Source organism: Ornithorhynchus anatinus, chromosome 5 (assembly GCF_004115215.2).
Source record: "Ornithorhynchus anatinus isolate Pmale09 chromosome 5, mOrnAna1.pri.v4, whole genome shotgun sequence".
Taxonomy (NCBI): Eukaryota; Metazoa; Chordata; class Mammalia; order Monotremata; family Ornithorhynchidae; genus Ornithorhynchus; species Ornithorhynchus anatinus.
Window position 1 is genome coordinate 48,060,966 of NC_041732.1, and position 27,619 is coordinate 48,088,584.

The 27,619-nt window shown below is 48.1% G+C and overlaps 2 protein-coding genes across 8 annotated transcripts in view; both read left to right on the forward strand.

The window, feature by feature from the left end:
• Nucleotides 1-17,667, forward strand: part of AP3B2 (adaptor related protein complex 3 subunit beta 2) — a 48,582-nt gene extending 30,915 nt beyond the window's left edge. For both annotated transcript variants that reach the window (XM_029065540.2, XM_029065539.2), the window contains exons 19-26: nt 1,042-1,231; nt 2,496-2,571; nt 8,304-8,410; nt 9,191-9,422; nt 12,122-12,206; nt 13,649-13,746; nt 16,024-16,162; nt 16,687-17,667. In XM_029065540.2, the coding sequence (XP_028921373.1) occupies nt 1,042-1,231; nt 2,496-2,571; nt 8,304-8,410; nt 9,191-9,422; nt 12,122-12,206; nt 13,649-13,746; nt 16,024-16,162; nt 16,687-16,837 (1,078 nt within the window). In that variant the 3' untranslated portion in view covers nt 16,838-17,667. The remainder of the gene's footprint in view (nt 1-1,041; nt 1,232-2,495; nt 2,572-8,303; nt 8,411-9,190; nt 9,423-12,121; nt 12,207-13,648; nt 13,747-16,023; nt 16,163-16,686) is intronic.
• A 7,021-nt stretch (nt 17,668-24,688) lies between these two features.
• CPEB1 (cytoplasmic polyadenylation element binding protein 1) overlaps nt 24,689-27,619 on the forward strand; it is a 69,537-nt gene continuing 66,606 nt past the window's right edge. For 2 of the 6 annotated variants that reach the window (XM_007666269.3, XM_029065541.2), the window contains exon 1: nt 24,690-24,859. In XM_007666269.3, the coding sequence (XP_007664459.1) occupies nt 24,845-24,859 (15 nt within the window). In that variant the 5' untranslated portion in view covers nt 24,690-24,844. Of the gene's footprint in view, nt 24,860-24,984; nt 25,082-25,736; nt 25,848-27,619 lie in introns of those variants that run through there. The other 4 variants (XM_007666272.3, XM_039912028.1, XM_007666270.3 and 1 more) reach the window with 3 other exon arrangements.

A 27,619-nucleotide genomic window follows, 5' to 3' on the forward strand; every position in this document is an offset into this window, starting at 1 on the left:
AGATCAATATAAATTTAAAAATTACAGATAGGCATATAAGTGCTGTGGGGCTGAACGGGGTAGAGGGGATGAATAAAGGGAGCAGGTCAGGATGATGCAGAAGGGAGTGGGAGAAAAGGAAAGACTCATTCTCTTGATCCTGCTCCCTGTTCCCCTGATGGCCCAAGTGGCCTTTTATTCTCCAGGGCAGGGCTTAAGTCTCGGAGCAGATGTGCCTTCAATAAGGCTTTGAAAGGTGGGGGTAGAGTATTCATTCATTCAATCATATTTATTGAGTGCTTGCTATGTGCAGAGTACTGTACTAGGCACTTGGAAGAGTACAATACAACAATAAACAGATACGGTCCCTGCCCACAATGAGCTTACAGACTTGGGGGGGGGGGAGACAGATATTAATATAAATAAATTAGATATGTACATAAATCCTGTGGGGCTGGGAGCAGGGAAAAACAAAGGTAGGGAAGAGGGAGGGTGTAATGGGCCAGAGGCAGGACTTGGGCAAGAAGTCGATGGCGAGTTGGCGAGATCGAGGTACAGTGAGAAGTTTGGCATTAAAGGAGTGGAGTGTGAGGGCTGGGTTATAATAGAAGAGTAGTGAGGTGAGGTAGGAGGGGGCAAGGTGAGGGAGTGCTGAGCCTCCAGGGCCAGCCTCTACCCCTCTGGCCCATATGGCCACTCTGGTAAGAGCAATCTGCCATAGAGAGACCAGAGCAAGAGGGACAGGGACTGTGCCCACTTGATAAACTTGTATCTACCACAGCATTTAGAACAGTCTTGACACAAAGTAAGCGCTTAATAAATACCATTTTAAAAAAAAAAGAGGGGGCAGGGCCAGAGTGAGTCATCATCATTGGGCAGCCAGGGCCCGGCCTCAGCTTCATTCTCTAGGCCCATCAGAGAGTCGTCCTTGGCATGTCACAGCCGGATGCCCTGACTCCACGTGGGAGAGGGCGCTGGGCCGCGCCTCGGCATCAGCAAGGGAGGGGGCCGCGGAGGGAGGGGAGGGGGGAAAACAGGCACCTGGGTCCTCTCTCTCCTCAGTGACCAGAGTGAGGACGAGGAGGAGAAGAAGGTGAAGAGGAAGAAAAAGAAACCACACCAGGAGAAAGAGTCCGAGTCCTCGGAGGAGGAGGAGGAGGAAGAGGGCAGTGCCTCAGACAGCAGCTCATCCAAGTCCGAATCTGAGTCTGAGGAGTCCCAGTCTGAGCCCGAGACTCACAGGAAGAAGACGGTGAGAACGGGGAACAAGCAAGAGAGAAATGGGGGAGGTGAATGGCAGCAGGGTAGGAGAGAGTGGGAGCAAAAGTAACGGACATATGGAGGGAGAAGAGAGAAGCAGTGTGTCCTAGTGGAAAGAGCATGCACCTGAGAGTCAGAGGACCAGGGTTCTAATTCTGGCTCTGCCAAATGTCTGCTGAATGACCTTGGATAAATCACTTGACTTCTCTGTGCCTCAGTTAGCTCATCTGTAAAATGGGGATTAAGACCGTGAGTACCATGTGGGATATGAACTATGCTATCCTAATTACCTTACATCTACCCCAGCACTTAGTACAGTGCCTTGCACATTGTAAGCATTTTGAAAATATTAAAAATGATAATAATAATTGTGGCATCTGTTAAGCACTACTATGTGCCAGGCACTGTACTAAGTACTATGTGCTTAACAGATACCGTATTAATAATAATAATTGTGGAATTTAAGTGCTTTCTATGGGTCAGGCACTGTACTAAGAATAATAATAGTAACGATGGTATTTGTTAAGCACTTACTATGTGTCAAGCACTGTTGTAAGCACTGGGGTAGATACACGGTAATCAGGTTGTCCAACGTGGGACTCAGAGTCTTAATCCCCATTTTACAGATGAGGTAAATGAGGCACAGAGAAGTTAAGTGACTGGCCCAAAGTCACACAGCTGATAAATGGCAGAGCTTGGATTAGAACTCACGACCTTTGACTCCCAAGCCCGTGCTCTTTCCATTAAGCTACGCTGCTTCTCAAAGGGCGACTCTGGTGGGACTTGAACCCACAACCTTTGAATTATATCCTCTACGTTAGAAAACCATTGTGCCACAGGGCCAACCTAATCATATTGGCCATAATCCAAGTCCCACATGGAGCTCACAGTCTTAATCCCCATTTAATAGATCAAGTAACTGAGCCCCAAAAAAGGAAAGGATTTGCCCAAGGTCAAACAGCAGATAAGTGGCAGAGCTAGGATTAAAACCCAGGTCATCTGACTCTCAGTCCCCAGATCTTTCCATTAAGCCTTGGGGGGGAGGGGGGTAAAAAAAAAAGGGGGTGAAGATCCAGGAAGCAGCAACTGAAGGTGGGGGAGGGAAATAAGGAAGGGGATGGAGGTGCGGGGAGAGGGAAGGGAAGGGGATCTGACCCATTGTAGCAGAGTTCCTTCCCCCAGGGCAGCAGGCTGGATGGGTTTTTCGGGTCACCTTGCTTTCCACCCCTCACCCTGCACTCTGTCTTGGGTTCCAGCCCCCCAGCAGCAAACTGCCCCCCAAAGCCACCAAGAAGGGACCCAAGGAAATCTCCCTGCTGGACCTGGATGACTGTAAGTCTATACTCGGCGGGTGGGCTGTGGTGGAGGGAGGAGGCTGTGATGCAAGGCTGCACAGAGGGCAGAAAGCTCGCCCTGCTCAAGGAGAAGGAAACTGAGGAGCTCAAACAACTTAGATCCAAATTCTTATACTCTCCCATTTTCCCTATCGGTAATTTTTTTAATGTCTGGCTCTCCCTCTAGACTGTAAGCTCCATGTGGGTGGGGATCATGTCTATCAAATCCATTGTATTGTACTTTCCCAAACCTCTTGGTATTACACTGTAATCGCTCAATAAATACTATCAATTGATTTACTGATTGAAAGGATAGGATGCCAGGGAGCTACCAAATCTTAGTTACCTGTGTTCTCCCCCTCTTCTTCCTGCTCTGAACTGTAAGCTTGTTATGGACAGGGAATGTGTCAGCTAATTATGTTGTATTATACTCTTCCAAGTGCTGGTACAGTGCTCTACGCATTGTAAGCACTCAATCAATTCCATTGATTGATTTGATTGTCCCCCAGTAGATTCAATCCTGTCAGCATATTTTCTCGTTCATTTGTTCACTGCTCTCCTTTCCTAAGCAAACTGAGCTTTCCTCTTCCTCTGGCTCTGTTTCCATTCCCCTCTCTCACTTTCATGGGAGGGAAAGGGGGAGGGAGAGGAAGGGGAAGATGGGGGGCTGGGATGGAGTCCCCAGAGCAGCAGGGACACAATTCCACACAAACCTTGAGGGAGGCAAAGCTGTGATTTCAGCATGCCTTCTGATGACAGAATGGTGTTTGGCATGTGGACTTTAAATAAGGTAAAAAGGGATTGAATATCCTGGTTAGAAAGGTGCTTATCAATTCATTCATTCAATCGTTGTTATTGAGCGCTTACTGTGTGTAGAGCACAGTACTAAGTGTTTGGGAGAGTAAAATACAACAATGAGTTTTCAGTGTGGTGGAGGGAGACAGACATAAATGTAAATAAATTGTAAATAAATGAAATTACAGCTATGTGCGTAAGTGCTTTGGGGCTGGGGCAGGAGAAGAAAGGGAGCAAGTCAGGGCGATGCACCAGGGAGTGGGAGATGAGGAAAGATTGGGCTTAGTCTGGCAAGGCCTCTTGAAAGAGATGTGCCTTCAATAAATCTTTGAAGGGGGGGAAGAGTAATTGTCTGTCCGATTTGAGGAGGGAGGGCGTTCCAGGCCAGAGGCAGGATGTGGGCTAGGGGTCAGTGGCAAGACAGGAGAGATCAAGGCCCATTGAAAAGGTTAGCACTAGAGGACTGAAGTGTGTGGGCTGGGTTTTAGCAGGAGAGAAGTCATTGGTAATGTTTTACGGACCACTTACAGTGTGCCTTGCAGTAAACAGTTTGGGAGAATATACAAGAAGTAAAAGTCCTGGTCCCTGCCCTCAAGAGTCTTACAAGAGAATGGGGGAGGCAGTCAGACATCCATTAGTCCTAAATAGTGAGAGGAGGAGGAAGAACAAGGATATTACAGGTATTAGTACAAATATGAAAGTATGAGCGCTGGTTAATAAAAGTACTATTAAATACTTGCAAGTAAATGCTGAGAATGGAATGACACACTAAGGGTGTCATGAGTCAATCAGGAAAAGCTGTTTGGAGAAAGTGGGATTTCAGAAGGACTTTTAAAGTGAGGAGGGGTGTGGCCTGGTGGATTTGAAGTGTGGGGATTTCCAAACCAGGGAAACAACATAAGCAAGAGAATGGAGGTGGGAGAATTAAGATTAAGATCCAGTTAGATGGTATGCTTGGGAGGAGGGAAGAGTGTGTGAAGTGACTAGTGAGTTGAGGGGTGAGTGGCCATTTAATGAGTTAGAAAAAGAATGGCAAAGACCAAACTGGAGTGAAGACCACAGGGAGGGCCAGAGATATGCTGCCTGTGGAAATGGGGTGAAACAAAGTTCCTGGCTCCAGACACCAAGATCGAGGCAGTCAACTCAGGCCATCTCACGGTGGCTGTGGTGCAATTTTTGGGTGACGGTGGCTTCAAATTTGAAAATGTCCAGTCTTTTATTTTTAAAGGTATTTGTTAAGAGCTTACAATGTGCCAGGAACTGTACTAAGTGTTGGGATAGATACGAGCTAATCAGGTTGGACAGTCCCTGTCCCATATGGGGCTCACGGTCTTATTCCCCATTTTACAGATAAGGGAACTGAGTTACAGTGAAATTAAGTGACTTGTCCAAGGTTCACAACAGACAAGTGGCAGAGCCAGGATTAGAACTCATGACCTTCTGACTCCCAGGTCCCTGCTCTATCCGCTACACTATGCTACTTCTGAATAAAGTCAAGATGACACAGAAGGGAATGGGAGGAGAGAAAAAGAGGGTCTACTCAGGGAAAGCCTCATGGAGGAGATGTGCCTTCAATAAGACTTTGAAGGGAGGGTGAGTAATTGTCAGATTTGAGGAGGGAGGGTCTTCCAAGCCAGGGGACAGGATGTGAGCAAGAGGTCGGCGGCGAGAAAGATGAGACGGAGGTACAGGGATGAGGTTAGAGGAGTGAAGTGTGAGGGCTGGGTTATAGAAGGTTGTAGTGCTTTAAAGCCAATGGTGAGGAATTGATTCTAGTGATAGTGGTTTTTGCAGCATCCCGGGCACTCTCAGGTCTGACCATCCGGCGGCCCCCAGCTGGGACATGAGGTGAGCAAACAGGTGGGCTAGGGTGAAGTACACGGTGAAGGGCAAACAAAGGCTTTTTTCCTGGAGGACCTATTTGAGGCCCAAATGACCTCAGTCTTGTGCTGATGTTGTGCCAATAACAACATAATGCAGCTGGCCTTGGTAGCTGTTGCCATCTTCACCCCCGACATTGGCCAGTTATTTTCAGGATTTCTGAAAATGATGATTCCTGGTTCTTCCACGAGTCATTTAACCTATCATATTTATTGAGCTCTTGCTTGTGTGCACAGCACTGTACTAAGTGCTTGGGAGAGTACAGCGTGGCTCAGTGGAAAGAACATGGGCTTTGGAGTCAGAGATCATGGGTTCGAATCCCGGATCTGCCACTTGTCAGCTGTGTGACTTTAGGCAAGTCACTTCACTTCTCTGTGCCTCAGTTACCTCATCTGTAAAATGGGGATTAAGAGTGAGGGAATTAAGACCGTGTCCAACCTGAGCCCCAGGTGAGCCCCAGGTGAGGTAACCTGATCACCTTGTATCTACCCAGCGCTTAGAACAGTGCTCGGCACATAGTAAGCGCTTAACAAATACCAACATTATTACAGGAATGTGTCTATTGTGGTGTTGTATTCTCTCAAGCACCTAGTACAGTGCTTTGCACAGTAAGCACTCCATATATTTGATTGCTTGACTGACTGACTGCAATATAACAGAGTTGGTAGACACGTTTCCTATCCACGAGGAGCTAACAGTCTAGAGGAGGAGACAGACATGAAAATAAATTACAGGAATGTACATAAGTGCTGTAGGGCTAAAGGTGGGGTGCAAATCAAGTGCTTAAAGAGCACAGATCCAAGTTTAAAGGCAGTGCAGACGGGAGAGGAAGTAAGGGAAATGAGGGCTTAGTCGGTGAAGACCACTTGGAGGAGTTGTGATTTTAATTAGGCTGGCTCAAGAGTCTCCTTCATTATCAGAATGAAACCATCAGAAACCTTCCCCATTCGTGGCATGGCTCCAGTAGACATTTTCCCTACTTGTCCGGGACTTGAACCCAGGTCTCCTAATTCCCAGAGGCATGCCCTTTCTACTGCACTTACGTATGTCTCTGTAATTCATTTACTCATATTAATGTCTGTCTCTCCCTCTAGATGGTAAACTCGTTGTGGGCAGGGAATGTGTTTGTTACATTGTACTCTCCCAAGCCCTTAGTACAGTGCTCTGCACAGAGTAAGTGCTAAATAAATACAATCGATGGAACGAATACTGGACCAACAACAGGGCTGATGAAATCAAACCCTCTTAGAGTCAGATCAGTCAGAGCAGGGTCTCTTTTCCAACAATCCGCCCAGAGCCTGAGCCGTGAAAGGGGCATCGGGCCAGGGGAGATATCCTATCCATGGTGCTGAACCCGCTGGCCCAGGTTGGGCCAAAGGAAGGTTTTTGTCTCCTTGCCCATGACTAGCCTCATTTAAAAAAAAGAAATGGTACTTGTTAAGCACTTACTATGTGCCAGGCACGGTACTAAGTGCTGGGGTAGAAACAAGTTATTCAGGTTAGACACAGTCCATGCCCCACATGGGGCTCACATTCTTAATCCTCATTTTTACAGATGAGGGAACTGAGGCACAGAGGTGAAATGACTTTCCCAAGGTCACACAGCAGACAGATAGTAGAGCTGGGATTAGAACGCAGGTTCTTTTAACTCTCAGGCCCGTGCTCTATCCTTTAGGCCATGCTGCTTCTCATTACTTCCTTTGCTGCACCATTTACTCAGGAGACTTAATAATAATAATAATAATAATGCCATGTTAAGCCCTTACTATATGCCAAGCACTGTTCTAAGCATAGGGGTAGGGGTAGGTACAAGGTAATCAGGTTGTCCCACGTGAGGCTCACACGCTTCATCCCCATTTTACAGATGAGGGAACTGAGGCACAGAGAAGTTAAGTGACTTGCCCAAAGTCACACAGCTGACAAGTGGTAGAGATGGGATTAGAACCCACAACCTCTGACTCCCACACCCGTGCTCTTTCCACTAAGCCTTGCTGCTTCTCCTTACCTCCTGACCAGGCCAATTCCCCCAAAGTTCAGCAAATTATATCCTTACAGCAGGGCACAAGGACCCAGTTCTAGTGTAGATCTTTTTAATCCTCAGCTTATCTTCTTGACAGCTCTGTCTTCAATAAATCAATGGTATTTATTGAGTATTTACTGTGTGCCAAGCACTGTACTAAGCACTTGGGAGGTACACTAGAACTGTCTTCAACCACAACCTTTGCCCTCAAGGAGCTTACAGTGTAGTGCGGGGAGACAGACATTAAAATAAATTATAGATAAGGGAAGCATCCGAGTATTAGGATATGGGCCTAAGTGCTGAAGGGGCAGGGGGTGCTGGGTATCAAAGTTTTTAGAGGATGCAAACTCAAGTGCAAAGGTGACACAAAGGGAGAGAGAATAGGGTAGAGAGAAGAGACTAGTCAGGGAAGACTTCCTGGAGGAGAAGTGATTTTAGTAGGGATTTGAATATGGTAAAATGGTGGTCTGCCAACCGACTGGAAATTCCTCAGGACATCAACTGCTTGGGAAAGCAGCAAGGTGTAATGGATAGAGCACTGGCCTGGAAGTCAGAAGGTTGTGGGTTTTAAGCCTGGCTCCCCCACTTGTCTGCTGTGTGGCCTTGGGCAAGTCACTTCACTGGGCCTCAGTTACCTCATCTGTAAAATGGGGAATACAACTGTGAGCCCCACGCAGGACAGGGACTGTGTGCAACCTGATTTGTTCGTACCCACCCCAGCACTTAGTACAGTGCCTAACACAAAGTAAGCGTTTTGCAAATACCACAATTATTATTATAATTATCCCCAAACCCCACGGTTTCCCTGAATTTTCTCTGCCTCTACTGACTGAATCAGGCTCTGGCTTTGGAGCCCCCCATCCCAGTGCCTGCACACACACCCACCTCATAGTGGACAATTTGGATTTAATTCATTGTATTTCCTTCTCCACTGCAGAGCTGGGGTGGGTGAGGAAGGATGGGTTGGAAAAAATTGGACAGCTGGAAATTTTCTTCTTCTTCCCCATGGTCCCCTTCTCATGTCTCTCCTGCAGTCACTCCTCCCTGCGTCCAATCCATCCCAACCCCCCAAGTTGTGTCCACCAGCCTGGTCACCGACCTGGAGGGGCTGACTCTGACTGACAGCACGCTGGCTCCAACGGTGAGGGGCTGTGAGGGCTGGGTGGGTAGAGCCACTGAGGGTGGAGAGGTGGCTTGGGTTCCTTCTTGTTAATGTCCTGAGAAGTAGCATGGCCTAGTGGAAAGAGCATGGGAGTCAGAGGACTTGGGGTTCCAATCCTGCCTCTGCCTCTTACCTGCTGTGTGACCTTGGGTAAGTCACAACTTCTCTGGGCTTCGGTTCCCTCATATGTGAACTGGAGACTCAATACCTGTCTCTCTCCTACCTAGACTGTAAGCCCCATGTGGGACCTGATTATCTTGTATCTACCATAGTGCTTAGTTCAGTTCTTGGCACATAGAAAGTGCTTAGTACATATAATAATATCATATGTATTATATATTGTACATTATACTATAGTTACATATACTATATGATATTAGTAATAATTAGGGTATGTATTAAGCAATTATATGTGCCAGGCACTGTATTAAATGCTGGGGTGGATACAAGCAAATCAGGTGAACACAGGCCCTGATCCACATGGGGCTCACAGTCTTAATCACCATTTTGCAGATGAGGCAACTGAGGCCCAGAGGAAGTGAAATGACTTGCCCAAGTTCACCCAGCAGACAAGTGGCAGAGCTGGGATTAGAACTCAGGACCTTCTGACTCCCAGGCCTATGCTCTATCCACCAAGCCACGCTGCTTCTCAATGATCGCTATTATTATTATCTCTGTCTCTCGTATCCTGGGTTTCCTCTCCCCCTGGACTACTCTGGCCCGCCCTCCCTGACGTCTGCTGCTCCGGCCCGGCCTCAGCTGCTCAGCCCCGGGCTCAGCGCGGGGAAGACTTACGAGCTACTGCACCGCATGACAGGGGAGGGCCTGTCGGTGGAGTACTTCTTCAGCCGGCAGCCCTTCCCCACTGACCCCCACATGTTGGCCGTGCACATCCAGTTCTCCAACAACACGGATGCCGAAGTGAAGAGCCTGCGCGTACACGAGCCCAAGCTGCAGTCCGGCATGCGTATCCAGGAGTTCCCAGAAATCGGTGAGCCCGGCGGGCAACAGGACACCCGAGTCCCTCTCTGAGCTGGGTGCTGGTGGGGATTGAGAGGGGACTAAGCAGTGTGGCTTAGTGGAAAGAGCACAGGCTTGGGAGTCAGAGGACGTAAACTCTAATCCCAGGTCTGCCACTCGACTGCTGTGACCTTGGGCAAGCCACTTAACTTTTCTGGGCCTCAGGTACCTCATGTGTAAAATGGGGATTAAGACTATGAGCCTCACCTGGGTCAACCTTTTTACCTTGTTTCTACCCTAGTGCTTAAAACTGTGCTTGGCACATAGTAAATGCTTACAAACATCAACATTATCATTATTATTATTATTATTATGAGGACAAATCACAGCTGCATAGTCTTGAGGTACAGAGGCGTGCAACCCCAAAACAATCAAATCTAGCAGTTCCTGGATCCTCAATGTGTCCCTGCTATGACGTGTCCGGTTATAACATTATCATGTGCCCACCTGACCCAGGAGGTTCTGACCAGCAGTGATCAGGATCCCGTCCCTCGAAGGCAAGGGCAGTTCCCCAAGGGGAGGAGGAGGAGATGCCCCAAGGAAGGACACTTCCAGAATCTTTGGAAGAGGAAGGGGCCCTCATCAGCCCCTTGATGCTCTTCCCCAAGAAAGGTGGGCAGGAAGCACCAAAATAGTGACTGCTAGCAGTCACTAGTTTCTGTGCTATTCTAACCCTGGCTCTGTTAGTTGTCTGCTGTGTGTCACGTTGTCACTTGACATCTCTATGCCTCAGATACCTCATCTTAAAATGAGGATTATGACTGTGAACACTGTAGGACAGGGACTGTGTCTAATCTGATTAGTTTATATCTACTCAAGTGTTTAGTTCAGTGCCTGGCACGTAGTAAGTGCTTAACAAATGCCACAATTATATTATTATTGCAGTATGGTTCCCAGCCCCTTTGGCTATAACAATGAAAAACTGTGTTTTTGACTTTTCTATTGGTCACAAAGTCCATGGTATCAAGGGATGCTTCCCACCCCCAGCCATACCCATTTTCAATCAATTTTATTTATTGAACACTTACTCTGTGCACAGCACTATACTAAGCTCTTGGGAGAGTACAATTCAACAGAAATAGCAGACACATTCCCTGTCCATAACAAACACAGTCTAGAGGAGGAGACAGACAATAATATGATTGAATAAGTAATTTATATTATATAATTTAAAGGTATGTACATAAGAGTTGTGGGGTTGGAGGTGGAGCAAATATCAACTGTCCAAAGGTCTCAGATTCAATTCCACAGATGAAGCAGAAGGGAGAGTGAGCTGGGAAAAAGAGGGATTAATCAGAGAAGGCCTTTTGTGACCTTAATAATGCTTGGCCTAGTGGTTAGAGCATGGGCCTGGGAGTCAGAAGGTCATGGGTTCTAATCCTGCCTCTGCCACTTGACTGTGTGTCCTTAGCACAATTCCTGGCACATGGGAATCACTTAAAGACCATAAAAACAATCCTGGACCTCAAATTTCCCCCAAGGAATTCTGGAAATTCCATGGGATAAGAGAAGGGAGACTCCCCCCCTCCAATTCCATCAGTTTGGGAGAGGAACCCCACCTATACCATGTTCTGAGATCATGCAGAGATCCACCATAAGTAAAGGATCAGGACCACAACTTTTTAATACAAAATTGATTCAGTCAGAGCTCTGTACCAGCTCATAGTACAAAGGTCCCTTCACTGCCCACTACGGCTTGCATTCTAGGTGGTATAGACAGCACACAAGGTGAGACAAACACAGCTGACTAGCTGTGGACAGCCCTAAAATTCTTTTTCCTGTAAAGTGCATGCATCTGTTTCTATCTGTTTGGTAGTTTGAAGTCTGGAGACGGGGAGATTGTCAAATTGGGAAAAAGGGAGGGAGGAAGGGGTGTAGGCAGGAATGCTAGATGGGGAATGTAGTGTGAATGGTAGGGTGAGAGGCAAAGTGATAAGGATGTGAAGTGATGCCCGAGGAGAGTGAGAAAATGGATGGAATGCTGGGAGACCCTTTGGGCTGGGCTCAATCCATCGATCAAAGGTATTTATTGAGTACTTACTAAGGGCAAAGCACCTTACTAGCACTTGGAAGAGGACCGCTGAAGCAGGATATACTCTCCCTGTCCTCGAAAAATTTACAAATGGGGGAGGCAGGCAGGCAAGAATTCTTTACAAATAATGGGAGCGGGAGGAAGAAGGGAAGCAGTGCAAGTATATCAGGATGAAAGAGCTGAATTATAATCACAAATTGTGTGCACCTATTGCAGCACTTAATTTACTTATATTAATGTTGGTCTCCCCCTCTAGACTGTACGATGGTTGTGGGCAGGGAATGTGTCTGTTATATTGTTAAAACAATAACAGTATTATATTGTTGTGCCATACTCTCCCAAGCGCTTACTACAGACCTCTGCACGCAGTATGTGCTCAGTAAATAGGACTGACTGACAGACTGACTCAAAAGTCGTAATTCATTCACGCATTCATTCAATCGAATTTATTGAACACTTACTGTGTGCAGAGCACTGTACTAAGCGCTTGGAAAGTAAAATTCGGCCACAGATCCTTAAGCACTAAGGATGAGGGCTGGGCCAACAAGACTAGGGAGTTTTGAGCCAATCAGGGGCATGGGAGGAGGTGATGAAAAGCAGCAGAAGACTGATGTGGTTTCTGACTTCTGCACCCTCAGAATCCCTGGCATCTGGGGATACTCTCACAGCTATCATGGGCATCGACTTTTGCGACTCCACCCAGGCGGCTAACTTCCAGCTGTGGTAGGTTTGGGGCAGGGGTGGGGCCGGCCTGCTGGTTCTGGGCAGGGATTAGGGTTGGGGGGAGAGAGGGAGGGAGCAGCTGTGGGTGGGATTGGCCCCCCAAACTAGGTCCCTGCTGAGAGTTTCGCTGTCACCGTGTGGCTTAGTGGAAAGAGCACAGGTTTGTGGGTCAAAAGAACCTGGGTTCTAATCCCCGCTCTGCCACTTGTCTGCTGTGTGACCTTGGGCAAGCCGCTTAACTTCTCTGTGCCTGTTACCTCATTTGTAAAAATGGGGATTAAGACTGTGAGCCTCACGTCAGACAACCTGATTACCTTGTATCTATAACGGAACAATCTTAGAACTACAATTTAGAAATAAGATTCAAAAATCTTAGAACAGTGCTTGGCACACAGTAAGCACTTAAATACCATAATTATTATTATTATTCTCTGGGCCTCGGGTTCCTCATCTGTAAAATGGGGATTAGACTGCGAGCCCCACGTGGGGCAGGGACTTTGTCCAACCCATTTATCTTGTATCTACCCAGCACTTATTACAGAGCCTGGCATATAGTAAGCGCTTAACAAATACCATTAAAAAGCGCTTAATACCACACGGACTGCCTACCCATGCCACCTCCTGGTGGCAAGTGGAGGGGGCCAAGCAAGGTTTGTTTGCTACCATTAGTCTGTCAGTCAGTCAGCTGTATTTATTGAGTGCTTACTGTGTGCAGACCACTGTACTAAGCACTTGGGAGAGTACAATATTACAATACTCCCCTGTCTAGACTGTGAGCCTGTTACTGGACCGGGATTGTCTCTATCTGTTGCCGAAATGTACATTCCAAGTACTTAGTATAGTGCTCTGCACATAGTAAGCGCTCAATAAATACTATTGAATGAATGAACAGACACATTTCCTGCCCACACTGAGCTTACAGTCTAGGATGAGAACAGGGAGCAAAGGGGTGGGGTGGGGGGGTTGGGGGAGAAATGCCTAAAGAACAAGGGCCCTGCCCTCCATACCCAATCCATCTACCCGTAGTGTTTACTGAGCCCCTTCTGTGCACCAAGTAATGTCCTAAGCTCTTAGGAAAGTACTCCTGAATGAGATGTGACCACTGTCCTTAAGGAGCAACAATCTACAGGCCAGCTAACTGTTGGATTATTGGAAATGAAAATTCAGGTTGGTCTGTGTCCCCAGCACTGAACCAGCCTCTGTGGGAATGGCTTGGACCAGGTCAATGTTCCCAACTCCTCCAGATGAGAATGGGCAACCTTTTCCCCACCTACCTCAGAGTGTTCCCTCACCACCCAGGTTGGGTGAAGCGGGCAGGGCAAAAATGGCAAAATCCTCCTGGAATTTTCCTGGGGCATTTGACTTTCTGGGGTTGGGGGGCAGAGAGAGTAAGAGCCCACCTCCTCTCCCTCAATCCCATTTGCTTCTCCCCATTCCTCTAGCACCCACACCCGCCAGTTCTACGTCTCCATCCAGCCACCGGTGGGAGAGTTGATGGCCCCCGTATTCATGAGTGAAAATGAGTTCAAGAAGGAGCAAGGTGAGCGAGCACCTTTCTGGGCCTCGACCTCCCCAACCCTAAACTCTCTAGAAGACCAGCCCTTTCCTATCCCCCGTCTCCAACCCCAGAAATGTCTGAGATCTGCAGGCCTCTACCCCATCCCAAAGCCCCCCGGGAGAGCAGTCTCTCCAACCCAAGAAACGTCTGAGAGCTGAATGGCTGTCCCATGCGTGATGAGTGGGGCCTGTCAACCATCGGGATTTCTCAGCCTCGGCTCAGGGACCGGGAGCCGGGGATGGCCAGGGACCCTTGGCCGGGAGTGGCCCGGAAGTTGGGGGAATTACCACCTCTGGGCCCCCAACTGCTCCTGCAAGTTGGAAAGCCAAATGTGGTCTTCCCTAAACTTCCATCCCCCCACCCCCCCGGGCCCTGTAGCCAGCTCCTTGGAGCTCTGCCACAGAGCTGGAGGACCCCAATCAATGGTATTTAGTAAGTGCTTAAGGTGCGCAGGGCACTGTACTAAGCAATTGGTAGTGTACGATACTACAGAGTTGGTGGACATGTTCCCTGCCCACAACAAGTGGGGTGAGAGGGAATCAGAGAGACTTGCTTCCATGGCTGCTGCCCCTGCCGCCCTGTTTTATTCCCCTCTCTTTGGCCAGGCCGTGCTCTTGCTTCATTAGGCTTCATATTAAAGCCAGAAGTGGTCAAGTGTGGGCTGCCAAGGGACCTCCTGAAAGGTCCCTAAGAAGCAGCTGTGGCCCAGTGGGTAGAGCCTGAGCCTGGGAATCAGAGGATCTGGGTTCTAAGCCCAGCTTTGCCACTTGTCTGTGTGACCTGGGCCAAGTCACTTCACTTCCTTTAATCCCGCATCTCTAAAACAGGGATTAAGACTGTGAGCCCCATGTGAATAGGGACTGTGTCCAACCCAATTTGCTTGTGTCCACCCCCGTGCTTAGTACAGTGCCTGGCACATAGTAAGAATTTACAAATATCACAATTATTATTATTATTCTCATTCCACGATGGAGGAGTAAAGCTTGCTCCCTCCGTCCCCATAGTGCCTGTGGTAACCCCTGAGGAGCATCAATAATGCTTGCAGCCGTCTCTGCTCCCCTCTCATTCATTCATTCACGTTTGCTGTGCACCTATTCCCTGTGAAGCACTGTGCTTAGCACTGGGGAAAAGAGCAGTTTTGAAATGGCTTCAGCCCCACTGGGGCTTTACAATCCAAGAATCAAACAGTTGGAGAGCCTGGAAAAGGTCACAAAAGGAAAGACTGAAATGATACAAACAGTGATATAGCCTAAGAAAACAAAAATTATAGCTCTCTCTCCTTCCATCATTTCCCCATTTCCCTCAACCCTACCTAGGGCAGGATCAATGAGATCGTGGTTTTTAGTATTCCACCATGCAGATTAGCATGACCTCTAGAGTTACAGACTTTAAAGTAAGCAAACAGAGCCTTGAGAATCACACTGTGAGATCAAAAGAAATGTAGCCAAGTCTGTCTCTCCTCTTTCAATGATTTATTGGTTAGATTTTCCTCTCCACGGGGGACTGTGGCATGCATGTCCTGAAGACAGAGAGCTGTGTTCTCTTTGGCCAGTTATATGAGTAGTTACAAGAAATGGGGGGAAGACAAGAGAGAGGAGGCAGAAAACTTGGTGGAGTTGCTAAAATGATAGCCTTCATCTGACCTCAGTTTGAGGATGGGGGTTATTGCCCCACACCACTGTTCCTCCTCTTAGGATATCTCAATCCTTTAGTAACTCTAGGACAGGCCTCATCTCCCTTTCATGCCACTTGTGTCCCAAGCCCCCTCCCTCTACAGGTTCCCCTTCCTCAGACTTTGCCATGCTACATTTTATTCTGAGTCCTCAGCGAATAGCCCTACATCAGGGCCCCTGGGACAAAACAAAAGCAGTCTGAGGGCTGGAGGGGGCATGACCTAGTGACTAGGGCATGGGACTGGAAGTCAGAAAGACCTGGGTTCAAATCCTGGCTCTACCACTTGAGTGCTGTGTGACCTTGAGCAAGTCACTTCACTTCTCTGTGCTTCAGCTACCTCATCGGTAAAATGAGGATTAAGACTGTGAAAGCCATGTGGGACCTAATTACCTTGCAACTACCCCAGTGCTTAGTCCAGTGCCTGGCACCTAGTGAGGACTTAAATACCATTTAAAAAAACAAAAACACAAAAACCCAGTCCTCATTCCCCTTGGAAACCGAGGGCAGCATCTCCTGCCCCACCTAGGGCTTCTCTGACTTTCAGGGCTTTTCTGTGATTGCTCTCCGGACTCCTCTACCTTCCAGGAAAGCTTACCGGGATGAGCGAGATCACGGAGAAACTGACCCTACCCGAAAAATGCCGGAATGACCATGCTGTGGTACAGAGAGTGACTTCTGCTGCTAATGTGAGCCGGGTGCCCTGTGGGGCAGACAAGGAATACAGGTAATAGTGGTAGGGCCGCCCTCCCTCCACTCCCTTTCTGGCCATTCTTCTCTTCCCTCTTTCTTCCACTCCTTGCCTGCCAATCTGAACTACCTGGGTGGGCCCCACAATTTCCCTGAAATCTTGAGAGACCAATTAGCATCTGGGGTAAGTGTGACCACTTCCGTAGGTTTCCAGTGCCTAGGGCAAGTCTGAGTCAGCTGGGTGAGGGGGGCAACTGCTTGATCCTGCAGCCTGTGGGAGAGCAGTGGGGAGAGGAAGGGAGCCAGTAGAGGCCTTGTGCTAATTCATTCAATAGTACTTATTGGGCACTTACTGTGTGCAGAGCACTGTACTAAGCACTTGGGAGAGTACAATATAACAATAAACAGGCACAATCCCTGGTCACAACGAGGTGGACTTGAGTTGAAGTGGGCCCAGCTAGTTCCTCGGGCCATGGGGTGCATGCTGGGCCAGGCTGGGTACAGGGTGGCAGCTACGGAGGAGCGGCCTTGCCCTCGCTCATCCTCCTTTTCCTTTGCTAGGTTTGCCGCAAAGACAGTTACTAGTGGGAGCCTGGTCCTGATCACCCTGGATATCAAGGAGGGTGGGGCGGCCCAGCTGACGGTCAACAGCGAGAAGATGGTGATCGGTACCATGTTGGTGAAGGATGTCATCCAGGCCCTGACCCAATGACTGCCCCTCCATTCCCCGACCCCCAAACCCGCGACCTCCCCGGCTCCTCTTCCTGTTTCCCTCTCCCTCACTGACAGCAGGACCAGGGTCTCAACTTGTCCACTCTGCAACCTGGGTCCCTGAGGAGAGCGCTCAGCAACTGCTCTCTGCCCTATTTACTGTCATCAATCCATTTACCAATCAATCAATCAAGGTTATTTATTGAAGACTTACTGTGTGCGGAGCACTGAACTAAGCACTAGGGAGAGTACAATACAACACGGTTGGGGGACATGTTCCCTACTCAAGGATCTTACAGTCTGCAGGACTACCAAGTCTACCAACTTCAGAGACATGTCTGACTGCCTTGTCTGGGTCACCTGATGCCCATCCCCTCCCCTGAGAGGGGGTCTGCTTCATTCACTCACTCAATCATATTTATTGAGCACTTACTGTGTGCAAAGCACTGTAGGAAGCGCTTGGGAGAGTACAATACAACAACAAACAGACACATCCCCTGCCCACAATGAGATTACAGTCACTCCCATCCCCACAGCCACCTCCCACTGCCCCCCTGCACCTACTTCTCACCTGTTGGGGGTGCCTAGGATCAGGCCAGGAGGGACGGGAGACTGGCCGGGAGGTGGGAGAGGAGAAAAGTGGGTGTATCCCTTCTGGAAAACCCTCCCTGCCTGGGGCTTAGAGCATAGGCCAAGAGAAGGCCCTGGGGGAATCCATTTTCACCTCCACCTAGGCCCAACACTGCTCAGTCACTGTGCCGTCTTGATGTGCTGGCTTCTATCTAGCTCTATTATAGCCAGAACCACTCAATAAAAATCTGCCGCATCCCAGCTCCTCCTTTCTTTCTGGGACTTTCTGGGGGTGTGGAGGGAGACTTGAAGAAGCTGGGAAAGACTTGCCGCTCCTCAGTCAACCAATCGATAGTATTTACTGAGTGCTTTCTGTGTGCAGAGGAATTGAAAGAGGAAGGGACACAGTCCCTGCCCTAGATGAGCTTGCAGTGGCATAGGGGAGCTGAGTGGATAGGCCAGGGGCCTGGGAGTCAGAAGGGTGTGGGTTCTAATCCCAGTCCACCATACGTCTGCTGAGCGACCATGGGCAAGTCACATAACTTCTCTAGGCCGCAGTTACCTCTTCTGTGAAATGGAGGTTATGAGTGTAAGCCCCATGAGAGACAGGGACTGTGTCCAACCTGATTAATTTGTAACTCCCCTAGCGCTTAGAACAGTGTTTGGCACATAGTAAGTGCTTAAAAAGTACCATTATTATTAAGCACTTAGTACAGTGCTCTGCACTCAGTAAGCTCTAAATACGATTGAATGAATTATACAAGCCATTCACAAATAGTTGGAGGAGAATGAAACAATGCCATAGCTAGGGCTAGCATAAGTTTGGAAGGATAATCGGATAAATAAGTGCAGGCAGAACACGGAGGAGAATGCCAACTTGGCATTGGTAACATTTTCCAGCCAGCTGCCTAGAGTCCAGTGAAAGACCAGATAGAAACCTTCCTTGAAAGTAGATTGCTGACCTTCCCACTGTAGTTCAGCATCTTCCTGCATAGTTCTAAATACTCAACACTTGTCTAAGCCTCTAAATCTCACTGAGAAGGAAACTGAGGGAAACAGCGTGGCCTAGTGGATAGAGTCAGTGGGAGTCAGAAAGACCTGGGTTCTAATCCTGGCTCTGCTGTGTGACCTTCAGCAAGTCACTTCACTTCTCTGGGCCTCACTTACCTCAGCTGTAAAACGGGGATTGAGACTGAAGGGATATCGGACAGGGACTGTGTCCAACCCAATTTGCTTGAATTCCCCTTTCAGTTCACTGCCTGGCACATAGTAAGCGCTTAACTAATACCACAGTTACTATTATTATTACATGGACTGAGTCCAACCTGATAATCTTATATTGACTCCAGCTCTTAGTAGAATGCTTAGCACACAATTAGCACTTAAATACCATAAAAAAAACCCTCTGTTATATGTATTCTCCCAAGTGCTTAGTACAGCCCTCTGCATACAATTAGTGTTCAGTAAGTACAACTGATTGAGTGAAGGGGATGTTAAAGATTAATTCCCTTTGGCTCTACAGACAATAGAGACAAACAGGTACCACCAGTGACTGCTATGACCAGATCAGCCTAAGATAATAATAACAACTATGGTATTTATTAAGTGCTTACTGTGTACCAGGCACCCTACTAAGTGCTGGGGTGGATACAAGCAAATAAGATTAGACATAGTTCTTGTCCCATGTGGGGCTCACAGACTCAATCCCCATTTTACAGATGAGGTAACTGAGGCACAGAGAAGTGAAGTAATTTGCCCAAGGCCACACAGCAGACAAGTGGTGGAGCCAGGATTAGAACCCATGACCTTCTGATTCCCAGGCCTGTGCTCTATCCACTAAACTATGCAGCTTTGCATTATTTTTCTCTAAAACGCATCTGTCCTAATTAATTTTTCCTTCTCTGCAACACCCCTGGCAGATTTTGTTTAAAAAAAAAGTCTTTTCTCCTGCTGCAAGTGTAAATTTGAGTCACCTGCGATACAGCCATGTGGGTCCAGGCCTGTATATGGTGTTCGTGCCTGGATCTGGAGGCCAGCCCAACATGGTATTGGTAGGATGTGGCTTCCAGACCTCAAGCTGGACCAGAAGGGAGCCCTGGCTCTGAGCTTGAAATGGGCTTGGAAGGTGAGATACAATGCTATAACTTGGTGCTCAAACCTGGGAGTCAACGGCCCCAGATAGAACACCAGGGCACAATGGGATCCAGAAAGGTATGGCTGTTTTTAAGCAGAAACCTCATAAGAATTGGAAGACAAGGCAACACAGGTCAACATCAGGGGGCTGGGTGGGCGGATGTGCTTGGACTCTGTCACTTGTGTGACCCTGGGAAAGTCACAATTTCTCTGCGCCTCAGTTACCTCATCTGTAAAATGGAGAGTATGACTGCGAGCCCCATGTGGGGCATGGACTTTGTCTAACTTGATTGGCTTGAATCTACAGTGCCTGGTACATAGTAAGCAATTAGCAAATACCACTAAAAAACAAAAAGTAAAAATTAATAGTAAGCAATGAACAAATACCACTAAAAACAAAAAGTAAAAATTAACAGTAAGAAATTAAAAAATACCATTAAAAAACAAAAAGAACAGGGCTGGAGGTGGAACAACTCTGACATGCCTTGTCAGAAAGTGACAGACTGACGTGCTCCTGGGGCTGGCTTGAAAGTGGGACTTGTGATAGCTTGCTCCAAAAATAATATTGTCCGATGGGATGGAACAATCCCTGCAAACATTAGAATCGCATTGAACAGTAATGGCCTGATCATTAGGCTTGTCCCTCCTAGATTTGGAACCAAAAATGTTTTTCTAAGAAAACAATTCTTATATTAAAAAACCCCCCAAAACCTGGCCCTGTGAGTGGCACAATGAGCTAAAAAAAAGAGGTTAAAACACATGGATCCTACTCATCAGTTAATCAATCAACAGTTTTTATTGAATATCTACTGTGTGCCCAACACTGTTCTTCATACTTAGGGAGTGCAGTTGAGGTAAAAAATAATAACATCAATCATAATAACTGTGTGCTTTGCACATAGTAAGTGCTTAAATACCAAAAAATTTTTATTTTTTATTTAGTAACTGTGGTATTTGTTAAATATGTACTATATGCCAAGCACTGTACTAAATGCTGAGGTACATATAAGATAATCAGGCCTGCATGGGACTCACAGTATAAATAGGATGGAGAACAAGCATGAACCCCCATTTTGCAATGATGAAACTGAGGCACAGAAGTTGTTTTGCCCAAGTCACTCATCAGGTAAGTGGTGGAGTTGGGTTTAGACACCTTTGACTTCTTGGCCCATGTTCTTTCCACTGGGCTAGGCTGTTTCCCTAAAGACATAATCCCTGCCCTTAGCCCTTGGGTAATTACCAGACTAATAGGAGAAGGCAGGGAAAACACAAATAGGTTGACACAAATACGATGACATATAGTTAGTTATCAATCGATGGTATTATTTAGTAAATTCTTACCATTTACTAATAACTGTATTAAGGGATGGAGCAGAAGCAAGACAACCAGATCTGACACCATCCCTGTCGCACATGAGACTCATAGTCTAATTATTAATAATAATCAATTAATAATTGTGGTATTCATTAAGCACTTTCTATATAAGCTCCACTGAGGTAAATACAAAATAATCAGGTAGTACAGTCCCTGCTCCATCTGGGGTTCACAATCTAAGCAGGATGGAGAACAGCTACTGAATCTCCATTTTATAGATGAGGAAACTGAGGCCAAGAGAAGTGACTTGTCCAAAATCCCACAGGAGGCAAGTGGTGAACCTGGGAGTAGAACCTAAGTCCTCCGAATTCCAGGCCTGTACTTTTTCTACTACTACGCCACGCTGTTTCTTAAGTCAGGATGCCATATATAAACAGAGACATAACCAACTTGAACTCTACAAGGACAGACACAAGTACTAACACAGTTACTTATTGCAGTGTCTGAAAGAGTTATCTGGGGAAGGTTTTATGGACAAGGTAACTTACAACAAGGTAAATTGTGAAGGGCATGAAGAAGGAATTTTGGGTGGGGGGCATGGGACAGTGTCTTACAGGCAAGAGAGGGTGAGTTGTGTGGGAGAGAAGACAGGCTAAACTCCAAATGGGTGTGGACCCAGGGCAGATACTGCAATGGCTCCCTGAGTCATCCCCTCAACCGTGCTCTGCCTTCATTGCTGTGGGAAGTGCAGTAGGGGAAATAAAACATGTAACATACATTTTTTTTTCTAACACAAAAGACAACACTCCAGCCTTAGATTGGATTCAGGCAGTTTCCCTAAATGCCTCAAGGCCTAGGAGTTCTCATTTGAGTTCCTTTTCTGAGCAATATCAGGTGAGGGACCTTCCACAGACCCAAGTTTACCATCCAGTCCGGGCAACCTGCCTGCAGCAGGTGGAACAACTTTCTGGGCTTTAAAAAAGGGGAGCTTTTATACTGGGATAATACAAGGAAATTAGCTTTGACACCTGCTGGCAATATCCCGGCCTTGGCTGCGGATCAGTGCCTTTTGTTTGTTTAGGAATGCACCATGGTCCACAGGGTTCATCAGTGAAATCCAAACCACAGCCAGGAATAAAAATCAACCAATTTACTGAGCCCTTACTGTGTGGAGAGCACTGTCCTAAGCGCTTGGGGGGGTAGACTATAACAGAATTGATAGACCTGTTCCTGAATAAAAACCAGGCTTACCGATGGCTCATGCTGTGGATTTTAACCTCTAGAGGAGGACTAGTAAAAATGGTAGTCAGAATAACATTTATTGTGCACTCACTGGTTGGCAATACTAGGCACTTGGGAAGTACAAGTTACATATTCCCTGCCTACAGGGAGCTTAAATTCTAAAGGTGGAGACAAAAATAAAAGTATTTACAGAGCAAATACTGTAGATTCTAAACTCCACTGTAGATTTTAAACTATCAGCTCGTTATGGGCAAAGAAAATGCCTGCTAAGTCTGTTGTACTGTGCTCTCCCAAGTGCTTAGTATAGTGCTCTGCACAGAGTAAGCACTCAAATATCTCTGATAATAAAAAAGACTTGAATGTACAATTGGATATATATAAATGAAAGTACTGTAGATGGGTAGTCAGTTCATATGACTTGGGATGCTGGGAACTAATCGAGGAAGGCACACTGGAAGAGGTGAGCTTTTGCATATATATGGAGTGCCCACAGGGCTGTGAGTGCTAGATAATCCTTCTGTTTTGTAAGATGCTGAATATGTTTGGGGATGAAGAGGTGCTTCTTTTCGAGGGGCAACAGGCTCCTCAGGCAATTGGCAAAAACCTAGAAAAAATCATCTCTCTGGGGGAAAAGTGCTTTCAAGGCTGTGGCTAGCAAGTAAAAATAAAAAATATTAACTGGACTGAAGATACACATGGAATGTTCACCAGTAAAGGCAGAGGACATGCAACCACGATGCTAAAAGGAAGGGCCTACAAAGACTCTGTACAAGAAAAATCAGCTGGGGCAGGACCCCTTATGGCATGCTTGTTTCAAGAAAAATGGACTGCAGCTGCCTTGCCTGATCCTCCTACTGAGCTGGCCGCGGGGCCCGCCGCCGGACAGAGAACTCACCCGCATCACCGGGTTTCTGGCTTTCCAATTCGGATTCGTGCAGCCAGGAAGCCAAGGTAGTCGTGATCTAATCAGGGTCCATTTTGGCCACATTTCCCAAGTACTACAAACTCTCAAGCAAATTGGAAGAACACGGAGGAAATTAATACTGAAAATACTAAATCAATCTACTTGACTAGAGCTATTAAGAGCACCTATGCATAAGTCTCCCCCAAACGAAGCCCACAACACAATGATGAATCTCAAGCAGCGCTTTCCCTCCTATTAATCTCCTACTACATCCCAACTTGCCCTCTTCGTTTTGCTCCTCAACATCCTCAGGGTACCCATCTCTCAACCTTCTTGAGGAAGAATTCTTGTTCATACCATTTTCCCGGCCTGAACTAGGCTCTCCCCATTGCCAAAGCCTTTTTAAAAAAACAAAAAACAAGCCCCATCTCATCTTCCCCCTTTAATTACCTTTCCCAGACAGGTTTTATTCCTCCAACTTCCACTTCAGTTCCTCTGCATCAGCTATACACTTCACAATTTGCATATAATCATTTCATTTAAGCACTAACTCTTATCACTTCTCGCATCACTTCTTCCTCCTATCTGTAAATGACCCGGTTAGGATGTAAACTTCCTGGGGGAAAGGACTTTTGCGTACTGAATCCACTGTTCTCTCCCAAACGCTTAGCACAATAACTGGATAGTATTTCCACCCAAACTCCAGGTTTGATATCTCTCAGATGGTGCACGATTTGGGCCTGACCGGGGGGCATACGGGAGAAGGATTCCAAGACTAGACTGTAAATGCAAGTTTCTCTTTCAAAATATTTGTAAAGCTCTTACTATTTGCCAAGCACTGTTCTAAATGCTGGGGCACATACACGGTAATCAGGTTGGATACAGTCCTTGTCTCACATGGGGGATCACAGTCTTAATCCCCATTTTACAAAGGAGGGTACTGAAGCACAGATAATTTAAGTGGACTTGCTTATGGTCGTACAGCCAGCGCTTAGAACAGTGCTTGGCACATAGTAAGCGCTTAACAAACATCATCATTATTATAGAGGAGACACGTGGCAGTCATAATTAGAACCCAGGTCCTTCTGACTCCCAGGCCCGTGTTCTAGGCACTGAATCATGCTGTTTTTCGTTTTAGGGAGATAGGGTGTCCGCTAATTCTGCTATATTGTACTTTCCCAAGCTATCAGTCCCGTGCTCGGCACATAGTAATCGCCCCCATAAACACCCTTGATTGACCAAAGGAGGCAGTCGGGGGATTTAAACTTCCACCTACCCAGCCTTTTGCCGACCCCCCGCATCACGATGGTTTCCTCCAAATCCCGAGGATAAACTTGATCCGAGAACTTCTCCAGCTGCCCTAAAAAAACACCCCCAGCCCGCTGAGGTCCACCGACAGCTGAGCAGCCCCCCCAAAACCGACCCGGTTTAGGGGGAGCGGTAGAGTGGGGTGCCTTTCCCTTTAAACGTCCTTTAGGGAGGGTCCGCAAAGTGTCCTTTGCTCCCCGGGGAAATTGCGGGGAAGTTGTGCGGTTGCATGCGCACGTTAAGAGTCGGTACCCTGCAGCCTGGGGTGAGGTTTGCAAACGCAGGTGTTTCGGATTGTTGCTCCAAAGACTCAGAGAGGGCGGGGGAGGGAAAATTCGGGCTTTAAAAACTGCCCCGGAGGGGGAGGCGCCTTTGGCTGTTGCAAAAAAAATAGCACCTCGGAGCCGGCTGGTCCTGGCGATCCCTTTTGCACCTTAGTCCGTTTAAATGTGCCCCCTTTCTCCCCTCCCCCCTTTAAGAAAACCACCGCTCTGTAGACCCGCAAGGCACCGTGCCCCGCTCGCCCAGCCCCGCTCATGGCTTTCCCGCTGGTAAGAGGCTTCACTTTGGAGAAGAGGAGGAGGGAAAAAGGGGGTGGGTGGAAGGCGGGCGCTCAAGCTGCGTCAAATGTAACGAGTGGGATGCGCCACGGCTCCCTTCTTAAAGTTGGACTGGGTGGGGCTTGAAACTCCGTTTTCATCCTAACGGTTGCTGGGAGAGGCGCCCAGTACATCTTTGCACGTATGTTTGGCGCCCTGGGATCGTCCTAAGAGGTAAGGCCCGGGATTTTTCCACCGCCTCGGTTGCCGGGGTGCCGTCTCCTTTTTCTTTTCTACCCCAATTAGGTGAGTGTTGGGAGCAGGTTGCAACTCTTTTTCTCCCCTCTTTTCCTTGCACCGTCCCCGCAGCTCGGCCGCCGCCCAGGGCAGCCTGCAGTGCGGTGGGAAGCGGGGCGGGGCGGTGTGCGCAGGAGACGGGAGCTGGGGGGGATGTCCCGGGAATGTCCTGGGAATATCCCGGGAACGTGGGCGGGCTGGGGGGGGGGGGAAAGGAGGCGCCGTCTCCTTTCCTATCTCGTGCACCCGACTGGAGACAGCCGGGCGCCTCTGCAGCATCCTCCTCCCCTCCCCCCCGCCACACCTGGGGGGCCGCGGGCGAGCTGTCACGTGCCCGCGGGCGTGGAATCTCGTGTGTTTGTTTGCAAGGTTTCAGCACGCGTGACTCCCCTCCTTTTCAGCCTTAAAGGGACAGCGCCCCGGAGAAGGGACGGTCGCTGCAAGAAGGTGGTTTTTTTTCCCCCTCTTTCCAGCTCTATGGGATCCTCTATCGCTCCGGATGGGGGCTAAATTAAACTCAGGTGATAGCCTGGGTCACCTGCTGGAGGATTAAAGGAGAACGTCCCCTCCCCGCCCTCCTCCCCTTTCCCACGTGCTTTGCAGGGGAGGTGCATTTGGGGTGCGTGGAGGGGGCGAGGTGTTGGCGTCCCTGCATCTCTTTTTGAGGCTCGGCTTCGTAGATGCGTGTCCCTAACCTGAGCTGGTGAGTTTCTGCTTTTCTAGAAAGGAGGGTGTAGCCTTAGTGTCCCATGTCAAGGATGTTGGGGGGGGGGAGGTGTAGGGCCCATTGGAGTCGAAAGAAGCCAAAAGTGGTTTGGTGAGAGGAAAAGGCGCCTCATAAAGAGAGGAAAATACCATGCACTGCAGCTTTTTTGCTTTTCAGGCCTCTTTGGCCCGTTTACCCTCCCCCATTAGGGTGTGATTTATCTCCTTTGGAAATAACTATCGTAACCTCGGCCGGTCCTGGTAGCCATCCCTCTCAGACCCGAGACCCCATCGAGGGGTTTCTGACCAGTCTCTTCTGCCATCAAATCTAATGGCGAGTTAATCTTATTTCTCCCCCCCACCCCGTTGGGCGCCGGCATGGGATACAGGCAGGGATTTCGGTGGGAGTGGGATTAGAGTCCCCCAGGCCCCCCGACTCTCCTGGATAGCAAAAGCCCCATGATAGAAAAGCAGCGTCGCTTAGGGGAAAGAGCACGGGCTTGGGAGTCAGAGATCATGGGTTCAAATCCCCGTTCAGCCGCTTGCCAGCTGTGTGACTTTGGGCAAGTCTGTTAACTTCTCTGTGCCTCACCTGTAAAATGGAGACGAAGACTGTGAGCCCCACGTGGGACAACCTGTATCCTCCCCAGAGCTTAGAACAGTGCTTTTGCACATAGAAAGAGCTTAACAAATGCCATAATTATTATAAATATTGCAACAGTTGGTGCCGAATTGTATATTCCAAGCGCTTAGTAGAGTGCTCTGCACATAGTAAGCGCCCACTAAAATACTATTGAATGAATGCAACCACCTTCACCCCGCACCTCAACCCTTAAATACCCCCAAAAAGATCCCGGAAAGAGGGCGTTTAAAACGCAGATAAAGAATCCTCCCGTTGCATGGATCCCTGTTCCCCTCACCCCTTGTCACCCCGAGTTTCGTGCATCAACAACCCCCTTGGGGGTGTGGACCACCCACTTATCCCCCTGACAGATTCAACATTAGCCTCCCACTCTGCCTGGGAGGGGTTCCTTCAGTCGTATTTATTGAGCGCTATGTGCAGAGCATTGTACTAAGCGCTTGGGATGTACAATTCGGCAACAGATAGAGAACAATCCCTGCCCTTATCACCCTGAGTTTCGTGCATCAAACCGGTGGGAGGTGTGGAGTACCCACTTATCCCCCCGACAGATTCAACATTAGCCTCCCACTCCTCCTGGGAGGGTTCATTCAGTCGTATTGAGAGCTTATTCAGTAGTATTTATTGAGCGCTATGTGCAGAGCATTGTACTAAGCGCTTAGGATGTGCAGTTCGGCAACAGATAGAGAACAATCCCTGGCCTTATCACCCCGAGTTTCGTGCATCAAACCGGTGGGGGGGTGTGGATCACCCACTTATCCCCCCGACAAATTCAACATTAGCCTCCCACTCCTCCTGGGAGGGTTTCATTCAGTCGTATTTATTGAGCGCTATGTGCTGAGCACTGTACTAAGCGCTTGGGATGTGCAACTCGGCAACAGATAGACAATCCCTGCCCTTATCACCCCGAGTTTCGTGCATCAAAACCGGTGGGGGTGTGGACCACCCACTTATCCCCCTGACAGAGTCAGCGTTTAGCCTCCCACTCCTCCTGGGAGGGGTTCATTCAGTCGTATTTATTGAGCGCTGTGTGCAGAGCACTGTACTAAGCGCTTGGGATGTGCAACTCGGCAACAGATAGACAATCCCTGCCCTTATCACCCCGAGTTTCGTGCATCAAACCGGTGGGG